The 18,375-nt window shown below is 45.9% G+C and overlaps 1 protein-coding gene across 1 annotated transcript in view; it reads left to right on the top strand.

Annotated features, from left to right (window-relative positions):
- Positions 1–18,375, top strand: part of LOC138349713 (putative neural-cadherin 2) — a 419,993-nt gene that overhangs the window by 235,091 nt on the left and 166,527 nt on the right. The window contains exons 9-12 of the mRNA XM_069339617.1: positions 481–657; positions 5,254–5,442; positions 5,775–5,988; positions 11,278–11,522. Coding sequence (XP_069195718.1) covers positions 481–657; positions 5,254–5,442; positions 5,775–5,988; positions 11,278–11,522 — 825 coding nt within the window. The remainder of the gene's footprint in view (positions 1–480; positions 658–5,253; positions 5,443–5,774; positions 5,989–11,277; positions 11,523–18,375) is intronic.

Below are 18,375 nucleotides of genomic sequence, written 5' to 3'. Positions count from 1 at the left end.
CATCGTTAAACGCCTAGAAAGAGATGTTGTTGTCTTGCCTATATACTGGGTTTTTTGGAGCTTACAGTCCCCAAGTGGGCATTTGAAGGCATAGACGACGTTAGTCTCTTTTAAAGCTTTCTGTTTTGTGTCTGGAGAGTTTCTCATGAGTAGGCTGGCCGTTTTTCTGGTTTTATAGTAAATCGTCAGTTGTATCCTCTGATTTTTGTCTGTAGGGATAACGTTTCAATTAACAATATCTTTCAGGACCCTTTCCTCCGTTTTATGAGCTGTGGAAAAGAAGTTCCTGTAAAATAGTCTAATAGGGGGTATAGGTGTTGTGTTAGTTGTCTCTTCGGAGGTTGCATGGCTTTTCACTTTCCTTCTTATGATGTCTTCGATGAAACCATTGGAGAAGCCGTTATTGTCCTAGTCAATAAACTCCTAAAACTAGTCAGCAAAGAAGACACCTGCCTTCCCTTCTCACATGTTTTACACCAGGGGAACGACGGCTGGGAAGACAAGTATCACGTTGACGGTACCTGGGTGAACCTGCGACTGGTGGACGACAACGACAACACCCCTACCTTCAGCAGCGACCAGGCCCACCTCACCCTGCCGGAGGACACGCCCCCGGGCACCCTCCTCGCCACCTTCGTCGCCCGGGACAGAGATGGAGTGAGTGATCCCCAGAAACCAAGAGTTTCCGTTGTTGATCATTGCTTTCCCGTTTTCCGTTTGAGTAGATCTGTTAGCATCTTTCATATTTTAATTGATTTAACTTATGTCTGTGATACTTATCATTTTTACCATTCACCACTTACCTTGATTCACTCATTTTTTCTTTACGTTCTTCATCATATTATATAATATTATAATAATATTACAATAATATTATAATATTATATATTATTAAATTATATATATTATAATAATATACTTCACATTATTTTAATATATAATTATATAATATAATAATATGAAGAGTCATGAGCCTCAGCAACCGTCCCCTGTCCCCCTGTCCTCCCCACCATTCCCCCCCCCTTCCCCCGTTCCCACATCGTCCCAACCATTCCCCATTCCCCTGTCCCCTCGTCCTCCCCACCATTACACCCCTCCTCCTTCCCCTCGTCTTCCCCACCATCCCTCACTCTCGTTTTCTCGTCCTCCCCACCATTGTCCACTCCCTCGTCTGATGCATTCCCAAATGATCTGATGTTCCCATCAGACAAATGGAAACATCAAATGATCTGATGTTCCCATCATTGAAAAATAAGAACAGTTAAAAAACGAAATAAAAACAATCAAGAAAATAAAAAAATAAACTCTACTCACAAAATGATGGTATAGTATACAACACAGCTCAATTCCAACACAATGTCACACAAATTAATTAAATAAAAATTAAAATAAATAAATATCTATGAAAATTCAATTTATCAATGCAACTGGAAATATTGAAATGTAATCGTAACATATTTAGTATAGCGTGTGTAGCTTATACGGGCAACAGAGAGCGCTGTTTTACCCAAAAAACATACTTTTTACCAGTCACAGGGGTGGCATCTATATAGTAGGTATATAAAAACGCACGTGTATTCAAATGCAACATTGAGTCAAAATTTCAAAGCAATTGGTATAGAGGTTTCGGAGATTTCACTCATGACAGGCATAGTTTTTTTTTTTAAACATTTTTTTACCTGTCACATACTTGACATCTATTTAACATGTATATAGAAACACGCTCAGCTACGAATGGAATGCCGTATCAAAATTTCAAAGCAATCAGTGAAGAGCTTTCGGAGATTAGCGATTTTGAACATTTACATTATATTTATATAGTTTACTAGCTGTACCCGGCCACGCGTTGCTGTGGCTGAGCAACGCATGTGCGTTGCTGAGCCACAGCAACCTTCCTTTATCTCCCAGTCCTGCCCACCATTCCCCATGTTTTTTCCCCCTCATCCTTCCAACCATTCCTCACGCACTCGTCCCCTCTTCTAACCATTCCCCACTCCCCTGTCCCGTCGTCCTTCCCACTATTCCCCCCCCCCCCTCCACCATCCCTTTGTCCTCCCTAACATTCCCCACTCCAGCGTCCGCTTGTTCACCTAACCACTTCCCACTCCACCGTCCCCTCCTCCTCCCCACCATCCCCAACTCCCCTGTTCCTTCGTCCTCCCCACTATTACCCCCCTTCCCTGTCCCCTCGTCCTCCACATCCTCTCCAACTCCCCCCCCCCTTTCCCCCCAACATTCCCCACTCCCTCGTTTGATGCATTCCCAAACGATCTGATATTCCCATTAGAAAATTGGGAACATTAAATGATCTGATGCTCCCATTAATGAAATATAAGAAAAACATTTAAAAAACGAAATAAAAAATGAAAAAAATACAAAAATAAACTATACTCAGGAAATGAACGGTATAGTAAACAACACAGCTCAAGTAAAACTCAATGTCACACAAAATATTTAAATCAAAATGAAAATCAATCGAAATCTATGAAAATTATATATGTCAATGCAATCAGAAACACTGAAATGGAATCGTAACACATTTAGTATAGCATGTGTGGCTCTTACATGCAACAGATGGCGCTGTTTCTTAATAAATGAACGATTTTTTTCCTGACACAGGTGTGGCATGCATATAGTAGGAATATAAAAACATGCGCTTATTCGAATGCAACATTGTGTCAAAATTTTAAAGCAATCGGTAAAGAGGTTTCAGAGATTTCCCTCCCATGAAAAACACTTGAAAAATACAGTTTTTCGAAAAAAGTATGTTTTTTTTCCGTCACAGACGTGAAATCTATATAATATGTATATAAAAATGGGATGGAATTTATGGGTGGGAGGAAGGTTATGTAACTGCATATTTACACCTGCGGTGTCCCTGACCACATGGGCACTGGTGGCGCCCTTGACCACATGGGCACTGGTGGCGCCCCTGACCACATGGGCACTGGTGGCGCCCCTGACCACATGGGCACTGGTGGCGCCCCTGACCACATGGGCACTGGTGGCGCCCCTGACCACATGGGCACTGGCGGCGCCCCTGACCACATGGACACTGGCGGCGCCCCTGACCACATGGACACTGGCGGCGCCCCCTGACCACATGGACACTGGCGGCGCCCCTGACCACATGGACACTGGCGGCGCCCCTGACCACATGGGCACTGGCGGCGCCCCTGACCACATGGACACTGGCGGCGCCCCTGACCACATGGACACTGTTGGCGCCCCTGACCACATGGGCACTGGTGGCGCCCCTGACCACATGGGCACTGGTGGCGCCCCTGACCACATGGGCACTGGTGGCGCCCCTGACCACATGGGCACTGGTGGCGCCCCTGACCACATGGGCACTGGTGGCGCCCCTGACCACATGGGCACTGGTGGCGCCCCTGACCACATGGGCACTGGCGGCGCCCCTGACCACATGGGCACTGGCGGCGCCCCTGACCACATGGACACTGGTGGCGCCCCTGACCACATGGACACTGGTGGCGCCCCTGACCACATGGACACTGGCGGCGCCCCTGACCACATGGACACTGGCGGCGCCCCTGACCACATGGACACTGGCGGCGCCCCTGACCACATGGACACTGGTGGCGCCCCTGACCACATGGACACTGGCGGCGCCCCTGACCACATGGACACTGGCGGCGCCCCTGACCACATGGACACTGGCGGCGCCCCTGACCACATGGACACTGGCGGCGCCCCTGACCACATGGACACTGGCTGCGCCCCTGACCACATGGACACTGGCGGCGCCCCTGACCACATGGACACTGGCGGCGCCCCTGACCACATGGACACTGGCGGCGCCCCTGACCACATGGACACTGGCGGCGCCCCTGACCACATGGACACTGGTGGCGCCCCTGATCACATGGACACTGGCGGCGCCCCTGACCACATGGGCACTGGCGGCGCCCCTGACCACATGGACACTGGTGGCGCCCCTGACCACATGGACACTGGCGGCGCCCCTGACCACATGGACACTGGCGGCGCCCCTGACCACATGGACACTGGCGGCGCCCCTGACCACATGGACACTGGCGGCGCCCCTGACCACATGGGCACCGGCGGCGCCCCTGACCACATGGGCACTGGTGGCGCCCCTGACCACATGGGCACTGGTGGCGCCCCTGACAACATGAGCACCTGAGACGTCATAACCACAACGATACCTGCGGTGTTATCAGGGGTAACCCTGTTACCGCTGTAACAAGGTTATCACTATTACCATCCTAAAACAGGAACCCGTTTTAAGCCGCGTGAACTTAAATCTGACATCAGAGACCCCAGAAGCATTATTTATGTTAGGACTTTTAAATGAGGTTAACTTGGTGCAGTATATGTGAAAGTAATTTTTTTCTGGGCAGTTAGAATGACGTTCAATAGATTTCTGACGTCACTTGCATCATCAACCTCATATTTGACCTAATTAAGCTAATTGCAAAAGCTGAAGGTTCAATCGAAAACAGTGATTCGTTAACGAAAAGAAGATTCACTTAGTCGAGTGAAAGTTAGGTATAGTTCACTGCTGAGGGAAAAAGATAGATTTCGCAGTCTTGCAGAAGTCGAAGAGTAGCGCCCCAGTTTGGTCGTCCTGATATTCCAAAATAAGTCAATGTAAATGATCAAGTAAGCAGTGAAAACCATGTGATCGTTCTTATAGTAAACCATGTTAGAAAACGAGCCGGAGTGTATCCAGTGACGTTGTTGGAGTCTGACTCGTGGTAGCTGAAGATTGACCGAAAGTGTTCGTTACCTCTTTGTAGAGGTGTCATAAAGAATCTCTAGTTGTTATTACCCCAAAGAGAACACAGCCAGGTGTGCTACACTAACACCTGCCACTAACCGCAGGGAGGACACAGCCAGGTGTCCTACACTATTACCCGCCACTAACCACAGGGAGGACACAGCCAGGTGTCCTACACTAACACCCGCCACTAACCGCAGGGAAGACACAGCCAGGTGTCCTACACTAATACCCGCCACTAACCGCAGGGAGGACACAGCCAGGTGTCCTACACTAATACCCGCCACTAACCGCAGGGAGGACACAGCCAGGTGTCCTACACTAATACCCGCCACTAACCGCAGGGAGGACACAGCCAGGTGTCCTACACTAATACCCGCCACTAACCGCAGGGAAGACACAGCCAGGTGTCCTACACTAATACCCGCCACTAACCGCAGGGAGGACACAGTCAGGTGTCCTACACTAATACCCGCCACTAACCGCAGGGAGGACACAGCCGCGTGCGCTACAAGATAGCAGAGGACAGTGACCCCAGACGACAGTTCAGTGTAGACGGGTCGGGGGCGGTCTGGGTTGTGGGCGGCCTGGATCGCGAGACAGCGGCCGCCCACTCCGTGCTGGTGTGGGCGTTGGACGATGGCACCCCACCCAGGACTGCCACAGCCACCCTCACTGTAAGTATACTTGTTGTCACTGTATCAGTACTGTAATTACACATTTTATCACTGTATCAGCACCGTGAGTAAACGTAATCACTGTATCAGCACTCTAAGTACACATATTATCGCTGTATAAGCACTAATCACAAACTAGTCTGTATGCACAGTAACATCCAGATGTTTCGTCAAGTTTACATCGTTTTGAATGTCCCTATCTGGCTTCTTTTCCTAATATGTTTCCCAGCCAAAGTGTGTTTTTTCTTACTATTTCGGTTGACCACTTCAGAAGGATGTGTTTGTATTTACTATCTCTTTGACCTCACCCTGGCTGAGAGCTCTTCCTGCAGGTGAATGTGACGGACGTGAACGACAACCCGCCGTTCCTGGCGGTGCCGCGGGAGGTGGAGGTGGTGGAGAACGGCGGGGCCCAGGTGGTGGCCCGGGTGAGGCTTGGGGACCCTGACGACTGGCGCCAGGGCCACGGGCCGCCCTTCACCGTAGCCCTCGACCCCAGGGCGCCCCAGCACGTCCTCGACACCTTCAGAGTCACCCACGACAAGAGTGAGTTGTTAGGGGGCAACCAGAGGTAATTATCAGGAGAAAGTACTAAGCCATCATGACTATAGCGGCAACCAGAATGTCACAAAAAAATAACATGTCGATAGACAACATATCAGTTGATAAAATCTCCATTTTATCTATTGTTTATATATATATATATATATATATATATATATATATATATATATATATATATATATATATATATATATATATATATATATATATATATATATATATAAGGCACAACTCTCCTAAACACGAGAGTGAAGTATACAACTTTAGAACACTTTCCCACCAGGAGACTCGAACCCTAGCCAGCACAGAAGCCTTCCAGCAACTGGCATAACAGGTACGCCTTAACCCGCTCCACCACCTGCTCAGACCCTTAAATGAGGGTAATTTCGGAGTATTTAAATACACCAAAGATCACCACCTCCCAAGAGCACTAGAGCAAGTGAGGGGTCATTTAGACGTTAATTTCATCAAGTCCCTGTTAATATGGGAAGACACAGTGTCTATGCTTAAGGCACAACTCTCCTAAACACGAGAGTGAAGTATACAACTTTAGAACACTTTCCCACCAGGAGACTCGAACCCTAGCCAGCACAGAAGCCTTCCAGCAACTGGCATAAGAGGTACGCCTTAACCCGCTCCACCACCTGCTCAGACCCTTAAAAGAGATGGTAATTTCGGAGTATTTAAATACACCAAAGATCACCACCTCCCAAGAGCACTAGAGCAAGTGAGGGGTCATTTAGACGTTAATTTCATCAAGTCCCTGTTAATATGGGAAGACACAGTGTCTATACTTAAGGCACAACTCTCCTAAACACGAGAGTGAAGTATACAACTTTAGAACACTTTCCCACCAGGAGACTCGAACCCTAGCCAGCACAGAAGCCTTCCAGCAACTGGCATAACAGGTACGCCTTAACCCGCTCCACCACCTGCTCAGACCCTTAAAAGAGATGGTAATTTCGGAGTATTTAAATACACCAAAGATCACCACCTCCCAAGAGCACTAGAGCAAGTGAGGGGTCATTTAGACCTTAATTTCATCAAGTCCCTGTTAATATGGGAAGACACAGTGTCTATGCTTAAGGCACAACTCTCCTTTCTCTCTGCGTTCTGGCTACTAAGTACGACATATATATATATATATATATATATATATATATATATATATATATATATATATATATATATATATATATATATATACATATATATATATATATATATATATATATATATATATATATATATGCGAACAAGCCTGGCGGTGGGGTGGTTCAAATAGCCTCGGCTATCACCTCATTATGTCCGGTCGTGATGGTCAAGTGGATTAAGGCGTCTTGTACATACCAGTTGCGTGGCTCCTAGGAGTATGGGTTCGAGTCACTTCTGGGGTGTGAGTTTTCAGTTGCATATTGTCCTGGGGACCATTCAGGCTTGTTCACATTTGTGTTCCTCACGTGTGCCCCAAAGAATGAGGTGATTTGGTAAACTGCTATGCCCAAGATTACTATCCGAGTGCCGGCGGTGAGGTGGTTCAAATAGCCTTCGCTATCACCTCATTATGTCCGGTCGTGATGGTCAAGTGGATTAAGGCGTCTTGTACATACCAGTTGCGTGGCTCCTGGGAGTATGGGTTCGAGTCACTTCTGGGGTGTGAGTTTTCAGTTGCATATTGTCCTTGGGACCATTCAGGCTTGTTCGCATTTATGTTCCTCACGTGTGCCCCAAAGAATGAGGTGATTTGGTAAAATGCTATGCCCAAGATTACTATCCGAGTGCCGGCGGTGGGGTGGTTCAAATAGCCTCGGCTATCACCTCATTATGTCCGGTCGTGATGGTCAAGTGGATTAAGGCGTCTTGTACATACCAGTTGCGTGGCTCCTGGGAGTATGGGTTCGAGTCACTTCTGGGGTGTGAGTTTTCAGTTGCATATTGTCCTGGGGACCATTCAGGCTTGTTCGCATTTGTGTTCCTCACGTGTGCCCCAAAGAATGAGGTGATTTGGTAAAATGCTATGCCCAAGATTACTATCCAAGTGCCGGAGGTGGGGTGGTTCAAATAGCCTCGGCTATCACGTCATTATGTCCGGTCGTGATGGTCAAGTGGATTAAGGCGTCTTGTACATACCAGTTGCGTGGCTCCTGGGAGTATGGGTTCGAGTCACTTCTGGGGTGTGAGTTTTCAGTTGCATATTGTCCTGGGGACCATTCAGGCTTGTTCGCATTTGTGTTCCTCACGTGTGCCCCAAAGAATGAGGTGATTTGGTAAAATGCTATGCCCAAGATTATTATCCAAGTGCCGGTGGTGGGGTGGTTCAAATAGCCTCGGCTATCACCTCATTATGTCCGGTCGTGATGGTCAAGTGGATTAAGGCGTCTTGTACATACCAGTTGCGTGGCTCCTGGGAGTATGGGTTCGAGTCACTTCTGGGGTGAGTTTTCAGTTGCATATTGTCCTGGGGACCATTCAGGCTTGTTCGCATTTGTGTTCCTCACGTGTGCCCCAAAGAATGAGGTGATTTGGTAAAATGCTATGCCCAAGATTACTATCCGAGTGCCGGCGGTGGGGTGGTACAAATAGCCTCGGCTATCACCTCATTATGTCCGGTCGTGATGGTCAAGTGGATTAAGGCGTCTTGTACATACCAGTTGCGTGGCTCCTGGGAGTATGGGTTCGAGTCACTTCTGGGGTGTGAGTTTTCAGTTGCATATTGTCCTGGGGACCATTCAGGCTTGTTCGCATTTGTGTTCCTCACGTGTGCCCCAAAGAATGAGGTGATTTGGTAAAATGCTATGCCCAAGATTACTATCCGAGTGCCGGCGGTGGGGTGGTTCAAATAGCCTCGGCTATCACCTCATTATGTCCGGTCGTGATAGTCAAGTGGATTAAGGCGTCTTGTACATACCAGATGCGTGGCTCCTGGGAGTATGGGTTCGAGTCACTTCTGGGGTGTGAGTTTTCAGTTGCATATTGTCCTGGGGACCATTCAGGCTTGTTTGCATTTGTGTTCCTCACGTGTGCCCCAAAGAATGAGGTGATTTGGTAAAATGCTGTGCCCAACATTACTATCCGAGTGCCGGTGGTGGGGTGGTTCAAATAGCCTCGGCTATCACCTCATTATGTCCGGTCGTGATGGTCAAGTGGATTAAGGCGTCTTGTACATACCAGTTGCGTGGCTCCTGGGAGTATGGGTTCGAGTCACTTCTGGGGTGTGAGTTTTCAGTTGCATATTGTCCTGGGGACCATTCAGGCTTGTTCGCATTTGTGTTCCTCACGTGTGCCCCAAAGAATGAGGTGATTTGGTAAAATGCTATGCCCAAGATTACTATCCGAGTGCCGGCGGTGGGGTGGTTCAAATAGCCTCGGCTATCACCTCATTATGTCCGGTCGTGATGGTCAAGTGGATTAAGGCGTCTTGTACATACCAGTTGCGTGGCTCCTGGGAGTATGGGTTCGAGTCACTTCTGGGGTGTGAGTTTTCAGTTGCATATTGTCCTTGGGACCATTCAGGCTTGTTCGCATTTATGTTCCTCACGTGTGCCCCAAAGAATGAGGTGATTTGGTAAAATGCTATGCCCAAGATTACTATCCGAGTGCCGGCGGTGGGGTGGTTCAAATAGCCTCGGCTATCACCTCATTATGTCCGGTCGTGATGGTCAAGTGGATTAAGGCGTCTTGTACATACCAGTTGCGTGGCTCCTGGGAGTATGGGTTCGAGTCACTTCTGGGGTGTGAGTTTTCAGTTATATATATATATATATATATATATATATATATATATATATATATATATATATATATATATATATATATATATATATATATATATATATATATTGTGATGCTAAAGCGTTGGTGTTCGGCTGTTTCAAAAGCTAGGGGCAGGGCCTCGTCACATAAAGGAAAAAAAAAGAGAAAAGCTGGAACTTTCGTCTGTGGTAAGGTAATGGGAAGACACACAAAACACAAGTAAATTTAACAATGAGATTTTAATTACGTTAGAAAAACAAGACATGAATAAAATTGAGAATAAAATATAACAGACAAATCAACAAACAAAATAATAAGAATAATCACTGGCAAATGAAAAGTTACGTTAAGACAAGTGAGTAATGGCAAAGAAAATGATGATAGTGCCGGAATATTGGCTTCGAGCTGCCACCTCCCTTAGTACACGTAAGCCAAGGCTTAGTCTACCAATGAGACGTGTCAACTGCAAGGAGCACTGGGATATTCTGCCTTCTCTGGGTCGCTGCAGCCCAGACATCAACTTGTGGCGGAGGGTGGTGGGGCAGGTGCGACTGGGCACCAGCCAATCAGCGACAGGCAGGCGATGGACAAGCAGTTTGCCTGTTAACGGTGGCGGAGGCGAGCAGGTGCGCCGGTGGGCTGGATATGTTTTGCTCTCTGGGCAAAACGTTTTGGAGATACTTGCTGGATATATCTTCTATATTATCTGTTGATGTGACGTACTTTGGAGGGAAGAGCAGGCTCAATCTCTCTTGAAAGAGATTATCGTCACAATATACTTATTAATAATAATATTGATTAGCTAAGTTACTGCCCAGAAACAGTGTTCCCAGTGGTGATAGTGTTGGTGACGTTGGGGGTCAGAGAGAGAATCTCGAGGAGAGATTCATTGTTCCTTTCAGCCAAGCTTTCGTGGCACACTTAGAACAGTCACTCCCGAGAGCATAAGTGCAGGATTAAGCAAAACCTCTGATAATTTTTCTGGGCATCGTTTATGTAACACTCTCTCTGTGGTACTATTGAAGCTGCTAGTGGTAGTGGCACTAGTAGTAGTTGTGATGGAAGCAGAGATGGTGGTGGTGCAGGTTATAGGGCTGCAGGTGGTGATGCTCGTGGTAGTGGTGATAGTTGTCAGGTTGCTGGTGGTAACGGTTGTCTGGTTGCTGATGCTGGTGATGGTGGTGGTGATATGTATGGGGCTGGCGGCAGTGACCGGCGACAGCAGCAGTGAAGGCAGCGGTGCTCTCCACACCATCAACGCTGCTCGGCCCGATACACAAATCTGAAGGACTTACTCTGGACTTGCAATGGACTTTAGTGATTATCGGTTTGTCGTCTGAAACAGTTTGTGGGCGTATTGAGAGCGTAATCCGGGCGTGTGTGTGTGTCTGAGCCTTGATATACCTATTGAATTATTGTTGTTGCTGATACAGTATCCCGCCCTTATGTTCTTCCTTAAAGGAATACGAATGGCTTGGGGGTGCTAGCCGGTACATTAACCACTGTGTTTTCCTGCAGGAGGGGACGAGGGGCGTGGCGTGGGCGTGGTGTGGGCGCGGGCGGGGCTAGACAGGGAGGAGCGGCGCTCCCTGCTGGTGCCGCTGGTGGTGGCGGACGCCGGCTGGCCGCCCCTCACCGCCACCACCACCCTCACCGTCCATGTGGGCGACCTCAACGACAACCCCATGACCCCCGCCGCCAAGACTGTCACTGTCCACACCCTCCAGGTCAGTGCCACCCTCCAGGTCATTGCCACCCTCCAGGTCAGTGCCACCCTCCAGGTCAGTGCCACCCTCCAGGTCAGTGCCACCCTCCAGGTCGTTGCCACCCTCCAGGTCAGTGCCACCCTCCAGGTCAGTGCCACCCTCCAGGTCATTGCCACCCTCCAGGTCAGTGCCACCCTCCAGGTCAGTGCCACCCTCCAGGTCAGTGCCACCCTCCAGGTCATTGCCACCCTCCAGGTCAGTGCCACCCTCCAGGTCAGTGCCACCCTCCAGGTCAGTGCCACCCTCCATTTCAGTGCCACCCTCCAGGTCAGTCACTGTCCACACCTTCCAGGTCAGTGCCACCCTCCAGGTCAGGCACTGCCCACACCGTCAGGTAAGTCTCTGTTGTCACTTTCCTTCTATCAGTCACTGTCAAAGGATCCTTAGTACCAACACATTGGACCTCAAACTCACCGCCATCTCCCACCTCCCGAACTCAACCACTTGGGCTGGACAGTAGATCGACGGTCTCCCTTCATGCAGTTCGGCGTTTAATCTCCGACAGTCCAAGTGGTTGGGCACCACTACCTTCCCTCCGTCCCATCCCAAATCCTTATCCTGATTCCTTTCAAGTGCTACATAGTCGTAATAGCTTGGCGTTTTACCCTGATAATTCCCTCCCTCTCCCGCTTTCCCTCTTCCCCAAATGGTCGTCCAGAGCATGACTGAATTTCAGTCAGACATCAACAACTTGAAATAAGCATTCTGTAATCTCCACCCATTGACGGGGCCTAACAGCTAGGTGGACAGGATTCGTAGTTCTGAGGTTCCGGGTACGATCCCCGGTGGAGGCGGAAACAAATGGTCAGAGTTTGTTTCACACTGATGCGCCTATTCACTTAACAGTAAATTGGTACCTGTGAGTTTGACAGCTGCTACGGGCTGCTTTCTTGGGAATGTGTAACAAAAAGGAGGCCTAGTCGAGGACCGGGCTGCGGGGGACTCTAAGCCTGGAAATCCTCTCAAGATAGCTATTATAATTTGTCGACACTCAGTTGGGCCTTTAATGAATAGCCACTGAAACAATGGGGAGGTTACGTACTCCCATCATCATTATTATTTTTTTTTACAACTCATAGTGGCTCTTTAACTGGAACAACATGAGGCGGTGACACCGTGGGTCCTGTCAACACTCCAAAAAATGGTCAGTGGTCTGATGAAACACACACCACCACTGGGTTAAGGGCCCACTGCTTCAGAAGTAACACTGAAAATGTACAAGAGCTTTTAGCCTCACCCAAAGTGCGTTTCTGCATTCTTCCAACACTGTGTATATAGTTGCATTACTATAGTTCCTCAAACTTTCACTGTCAAACTTTTGTTTTTAACTGGAAGTGTTACATCCCCCCCCCTGTATTTGTATCCTTTTATTTTTGTTATGGCTAGTAATCCCTCCTGAAAATATTACATATGAGATGATATTTATCTTGATTACCACTGCTGCAATAATATCCTGAATTTTTTCCCAAACTCTCTTTTATTTCCTCTGCTTTATTTGTAACTCTTATAGTATTTGTAAACCATTTCTTAAGGCACTCACTGGACACGATATTACCTGTGTTCTTAGAAAATAGTTTTTAATTTGTTTCTACTAGTGTGAGATGTATATGAGAAGTTAGATTAAGTACTGGTTGTGATGATTAGATGATGGTTAGGGAGGAATTGATGCAAGTAGCGGGGGAAGGGGGGGGGTGGCGCGCTGAATGGCTGTAGAGGGGTGATGGGCCGGAGGGGGTGGAGGGGGGTGGGGGGTTAGTGTTTTGAGAGTGAATCTCGAGGAGAGGTTGGCTGAGGGCCAAGTGAGGGCTATATGTAAGTGTGTGTGTATTTACTGTTCCTATTTACTATGTGTGTGTGTGTGTACAGGATCCAGCTCGTGGCTCTGGATCCCGCCCTTCTAACCGTCGGTTGTCGTGTGTAACGTCTCACGACATAATTGTTCCTCATCGACTACTACATAATTTGTTATCTCACTTATACATACATCCCCAGGATGCAGCCAGTAGCAGCTGACTAACTCCAGGGTAAATATTTACAGCTAGGTGAGGAGGAGAATTAGGTGAAACACTCCTCTTATTTGTGTTTATTCTTGTGAATATATGCGTGTGTACGTGTATATGCGTGTGTACGTGTATATGCGTCTGTACGTGTATATGCGTGTGTACGTGTATATGCGTGTGTGTATTTGCTATGAGCATTTACAATTAGTGCCATTAGGATCGAGGTGTTAGCTCTTGGACCCCGCCTTTCTAACTCCAGACCTATTTTTCCTCTATCACACACATTTCTTTCGCACGCACAAATATGTAGCCCGAATGAGCTGTCTTATTCTCATGTACCTATTTACTGCCTGGAGAACAGGGGGCTTCAGGTGAAAGAAACTTTTCTCATCTGCTTCTTCCTCTACCGGGAATTGAACCCGGGCCCTTGGACTACGATCCCTGGGCACTGACTGTGTGTGTACGTGTGTGTGTGTGTGTGTGTACGTGTGTGTGTGTGTGTGTGTACTCACCTAATTGTGCTTACGGGGATTGAGCTCTGGCTCTTTGGTCCCGCCTCTCATCCGTCAATCAACTGATGTACAGATTTCTGAGCCTACTGGGCTCTGTCATATCTACATTTGAAACTGTGTTTGGAGTCAGCCTCCACCACATCACTTCCTAATGCATTCCCTTTACTAACTACTCTGACACTGAAAAAGTTCTTGCTAATGTCTCTATGGCTCATTTGGGTACTCAGCTTCCACCTGTGTCCCCTTGTGCGTGTGCCATCTTTGTTAAATAACCCATTCTTGTCTACCTAAACAATTTATTTACAAGAGACTAAACTACTACAACATCGAGTTTACGTTACGTTAATGTCCATCAAGTGGCACTATAACAACAGCTAAATAGCAACGACTCCGGTCCATTCCTGTGCGGCTGCATACTGAACTAACCTGAACACTGGTGTGCCCACTGACGACGCAATATTGCAAACAAATAATTCACAAGCCTAGTTTGCACCACGGGGCGTGATTCGTTACGTTAATGTCTATCCAGTAGCACTTGCAACACAGCTATTCAGCAGCCCATCGAGAAATGACAGCAGTCTCCATCTTGCCGAAAATTCGGGCTTACTAAATGAACTAACTGAACAATGATGCCCACTGATGACGCAAGCTTGCAATCAATATTGTCACGGCTTCACGGTAAACAGATACTATAATCACAATCTTAAGGGTCCTCCAACCCTCCAAGCGAGACACCCCCGTAACTAGGCGGGTAGTTCAACAGTGACTCCCCCTATCACAACAACCTAATGTGAACACTCTTTGCAACTCCCTGCAAGAAGTTGCATCTGTAAACAGTAAACAAAGCCAGGCAAGGTGGGATTCTGAGACACTTCTCCAGTAATTCCCAAGTTACTTTACTCCCGTCACCTGGCGATAAATAAAATAAATTGCCTTAATCAATTACAAAATTGATTATGTGATTAATTACGTTAATTGACTGTCCAGAACAGTCAGCAACAAAGTACTTTACGTTAATCACAAACACTTGTCTCTCTTAGACAACAACATGATGGTACTCTGCGTTAATCATCAACACTTGTCTCTCTTAGACAACAACATGATGGTACTCTGCGTTAATCATCAACACTTGTCTCTCTTAGACAACAACATGATGGTACTCTACGTTAATCATCAACACTTGTCTCCCTTAGACAACAACATGATGGTACTCTGCGTTAATCATCAACACTTGTCTCTCTCAGACAACAACATGATGGTACTCTGCGTTAATCACAAACACTTGTCTCTCTCAGACAACAACAAGATGGTACTCTGCGTTAATCACAAACACTTGTCTCTCTCAGACAACAACATGATGGTACTCTACGTTAATCATCAACACTTGTCTCTCTTAACACAAGTCGTCTTGTTAACAATAACTCAAAGTCTCTTAAATTACATCACACTTGACTCCTTCAAGTATTCAGTGAGTAATTCCTAATTAATGTCAAACGGACAACTAATTAAATCCCAATCGAGTTACATTAACTAAGCCTACCACTACCTAGGTAGCTTCTCAACAGTCTGTCAAACTTTACTTTAATGAGCGTTAATGACCCTAACTAATCCTGAGCAATTAATTAACTGTCACCAGGACCGATAATTAATCATACATAAATACTTCTCACTCCGCACTGCCTAAGTAGGTCTCATCAAACACTGTGAATTCACGGACGAGGTGTTAATTACCCTAATTAACATAAGTGCATCTTAATCCACAGTCACCAGACAGGATATGATTAATATAACGAGTTATGCTAACTCCATGACCTCGCTAGCATAACCGATTCATCAAGACCTTTGACGTTAATGACTCCATTAATTAGCATGGTTCACTAATTGCTATACCCCTGAAAGGTAATTAGTCTCGAGCAAATTATGTTTACACAAATACTGTCAGACTGTGACAGTCCCTTCCCACTATGTGAATTCATGATGAGAATGCTAATTACAGAATTAGCTAGAGTGGTCAATTAGTTGTCACACGGACAATTAATTGTAACTGAAACGTATCTCAACAAGCTCGACCTTAACAGCTCTCTCATTAAGTAATATGCAACCCCTTATGTCGTTAATTCCCAATGAATCTCTTAAGAGATTTAACTCTCAATGAATCCTTAAGTCATCACAACAACTTAAAGAAACACAAAGTAACCCCAGGTTACATAGGTCACACTTACAGTAGCATAACAAAATAAATGCACAGCCCACATACGATTGCAGCTTCTCTGCAGCACGGTAATTACTGTACCCCTCACAGTAATGACACGGTTTGGTAACAACAAGAGTATACCTACATTACTGCCCCACCCTCCCTCCGTATCTTGCAACAGTTGCAAGGAACTACTGTGTGGAATCACTACTCTAGCAAAAAATTTACGTTAACATAAGGCACCGTCGCTACACTGACAGCTGGCATTAATTTTCCTAATTAGGCAGATTAACCAATCTATTGATTGATCTCTCATTAAGTAATGTGAATTCCCCTGAATAATGAAAGGGACCTCTTTAAATCATCAACACAGCTCCTAGGGCAGTAATATAACGTATACCAAACAACAACACTGCCCAAACACACCAACATAATGATGAAGTTAGCATACCCCGCATGCTAATGACATCATCAGACAATCAGTCAGCAATCACAATTACTGACTTACTACACAACACCATAATAATATACATGCAAATGAAACATATGCATATGGTACACACTAATCAATGATCATAAATCGAATAGCTTACCCATCATGCATTGTGGGAACCGACCTGTGAGATTTATATTTATTTAAATCATATGAATTTCTATTTACGTTAATTTATATACTTCGATAGCAATTTGTATAATGATAAGTGGACTGTATTTCTGCAATAATCTCATAATCTCACAAATCGATCCTCTACACATTAGGGGGGGGTTTAAATTAATTAAATATATATGCAGCCAATCAAACTACAGTAATAGACTACATACATTGACGAGGTTCCTTATCTTATTTGTACAGCAGGTATAACCAGGATGTAGACACCACATTTTCCCTCTTTGAGGTAGCTTCCATCACCCTGGTAACTGATGCACAAAGCATATGCTTCCTCGTCTTGACCTGTTAAAAGGGCGCTAGCTGTAAAGCCAGAATCCTATATATGACAGGTATATCAGAGAAAACACTATACATGGAACAATGAAGACCTGGCTTAATTACCTTTAGTTTGAGGCTACCACGTGCTCTAACCGGATCACCCTATATAATGACATTAACCCTTACACTGCTCAGGGGTCCTTGGGACATTTACACCCCTGTGCGCAAGAAAAAAAAATTCACAAAATTTTTTTCGTCTTCTAGACATGTTAATTTGTGTCCCCTGAGCACGGAAAAAATAAAAAAAATCGTAGGTGACATATTTTGGGCGCAATTGACCGAGGAAGTCTGGCAAAAAGTGGGCGTTGACAGAGCGGTCGTCAGACCCGGTCAGCGTCACCCGCGTTGACAGATGGGAGTTGCCACAAAGATATTATTACCTAATTGTTTCAATGTCTCCGATTGATTTTTTCTTAGTTTTTTTGCAGTAATATTATTCAATAGTGTGTATTGTAATATATTTATATAATAAAAGTGGTTAATAATCGCTATACTCAAAAGTATGATGTGCATATTAGTGATTCAATTATTATGTTTATAAAACAATGAACAAATAGTTTTGCTGCTATTACACTCTATACACAGGTTATATATAAGTATTGGCATCTTTTGGTCACCATAACGAACCACTAAGTTGGTATTGAGAGTCGAAAAGCAACGAGGAGTTACCGCCACACACCAGCCAGCCACTTACTGCCACTCCCTCAACACACGCACTAAACTTTCTCCCCCAACAATACCATTTGTGGTGTTATTACACTATATACAGACGTTATATATAAGTTTGTGTATATTTTGTTCACCACAACTGTACAGCTAAGCTGATATAGTTAGTTCAGGCACTAAGAGTCGTCGCTATACACAGATGGCGGCTGGCGGCTCCCTCACTCATTCAAGGTCACACGCACTAAACTTTCATCCCCAACAATACCATTTGTGGTGTTATTACACTATATACAGACGTTATATATAAGTATGTATATATTTTGTTCACCACAACTGTACAGCTAAGCTGATATAGTTAGTTCAGGCACTAAGAGTCGTCGCTATACACAGATGGCGGCTCCCTCACTCATTCAAGTTCACACGCACTAAACTTTCTCCCCCAACAATACCAGTTGTGGTGTTATTACACTATATACAGACGTTATATATA

This window comes from Procambarus clarkii, chromosome 42 (assembly GCF_040958095.1).
Source record: "Procambarus clarkii isolate CNS0578487 chromosome 42, FALCON_Pclarkii_2.0, whole genome shotgun sequence".
Lineage (NCBI taxonomy): Eukaryota > Metazoa > Arthropoda > Malacostraca > Decapoda > Cambaridae > Procambarus > Procambarus clarkii.
The sequence above is the reverse complement of the archived record's forward strand: the minus strand, read 5'-3'. Positions and strand labels throughout refer to the sequence as shown.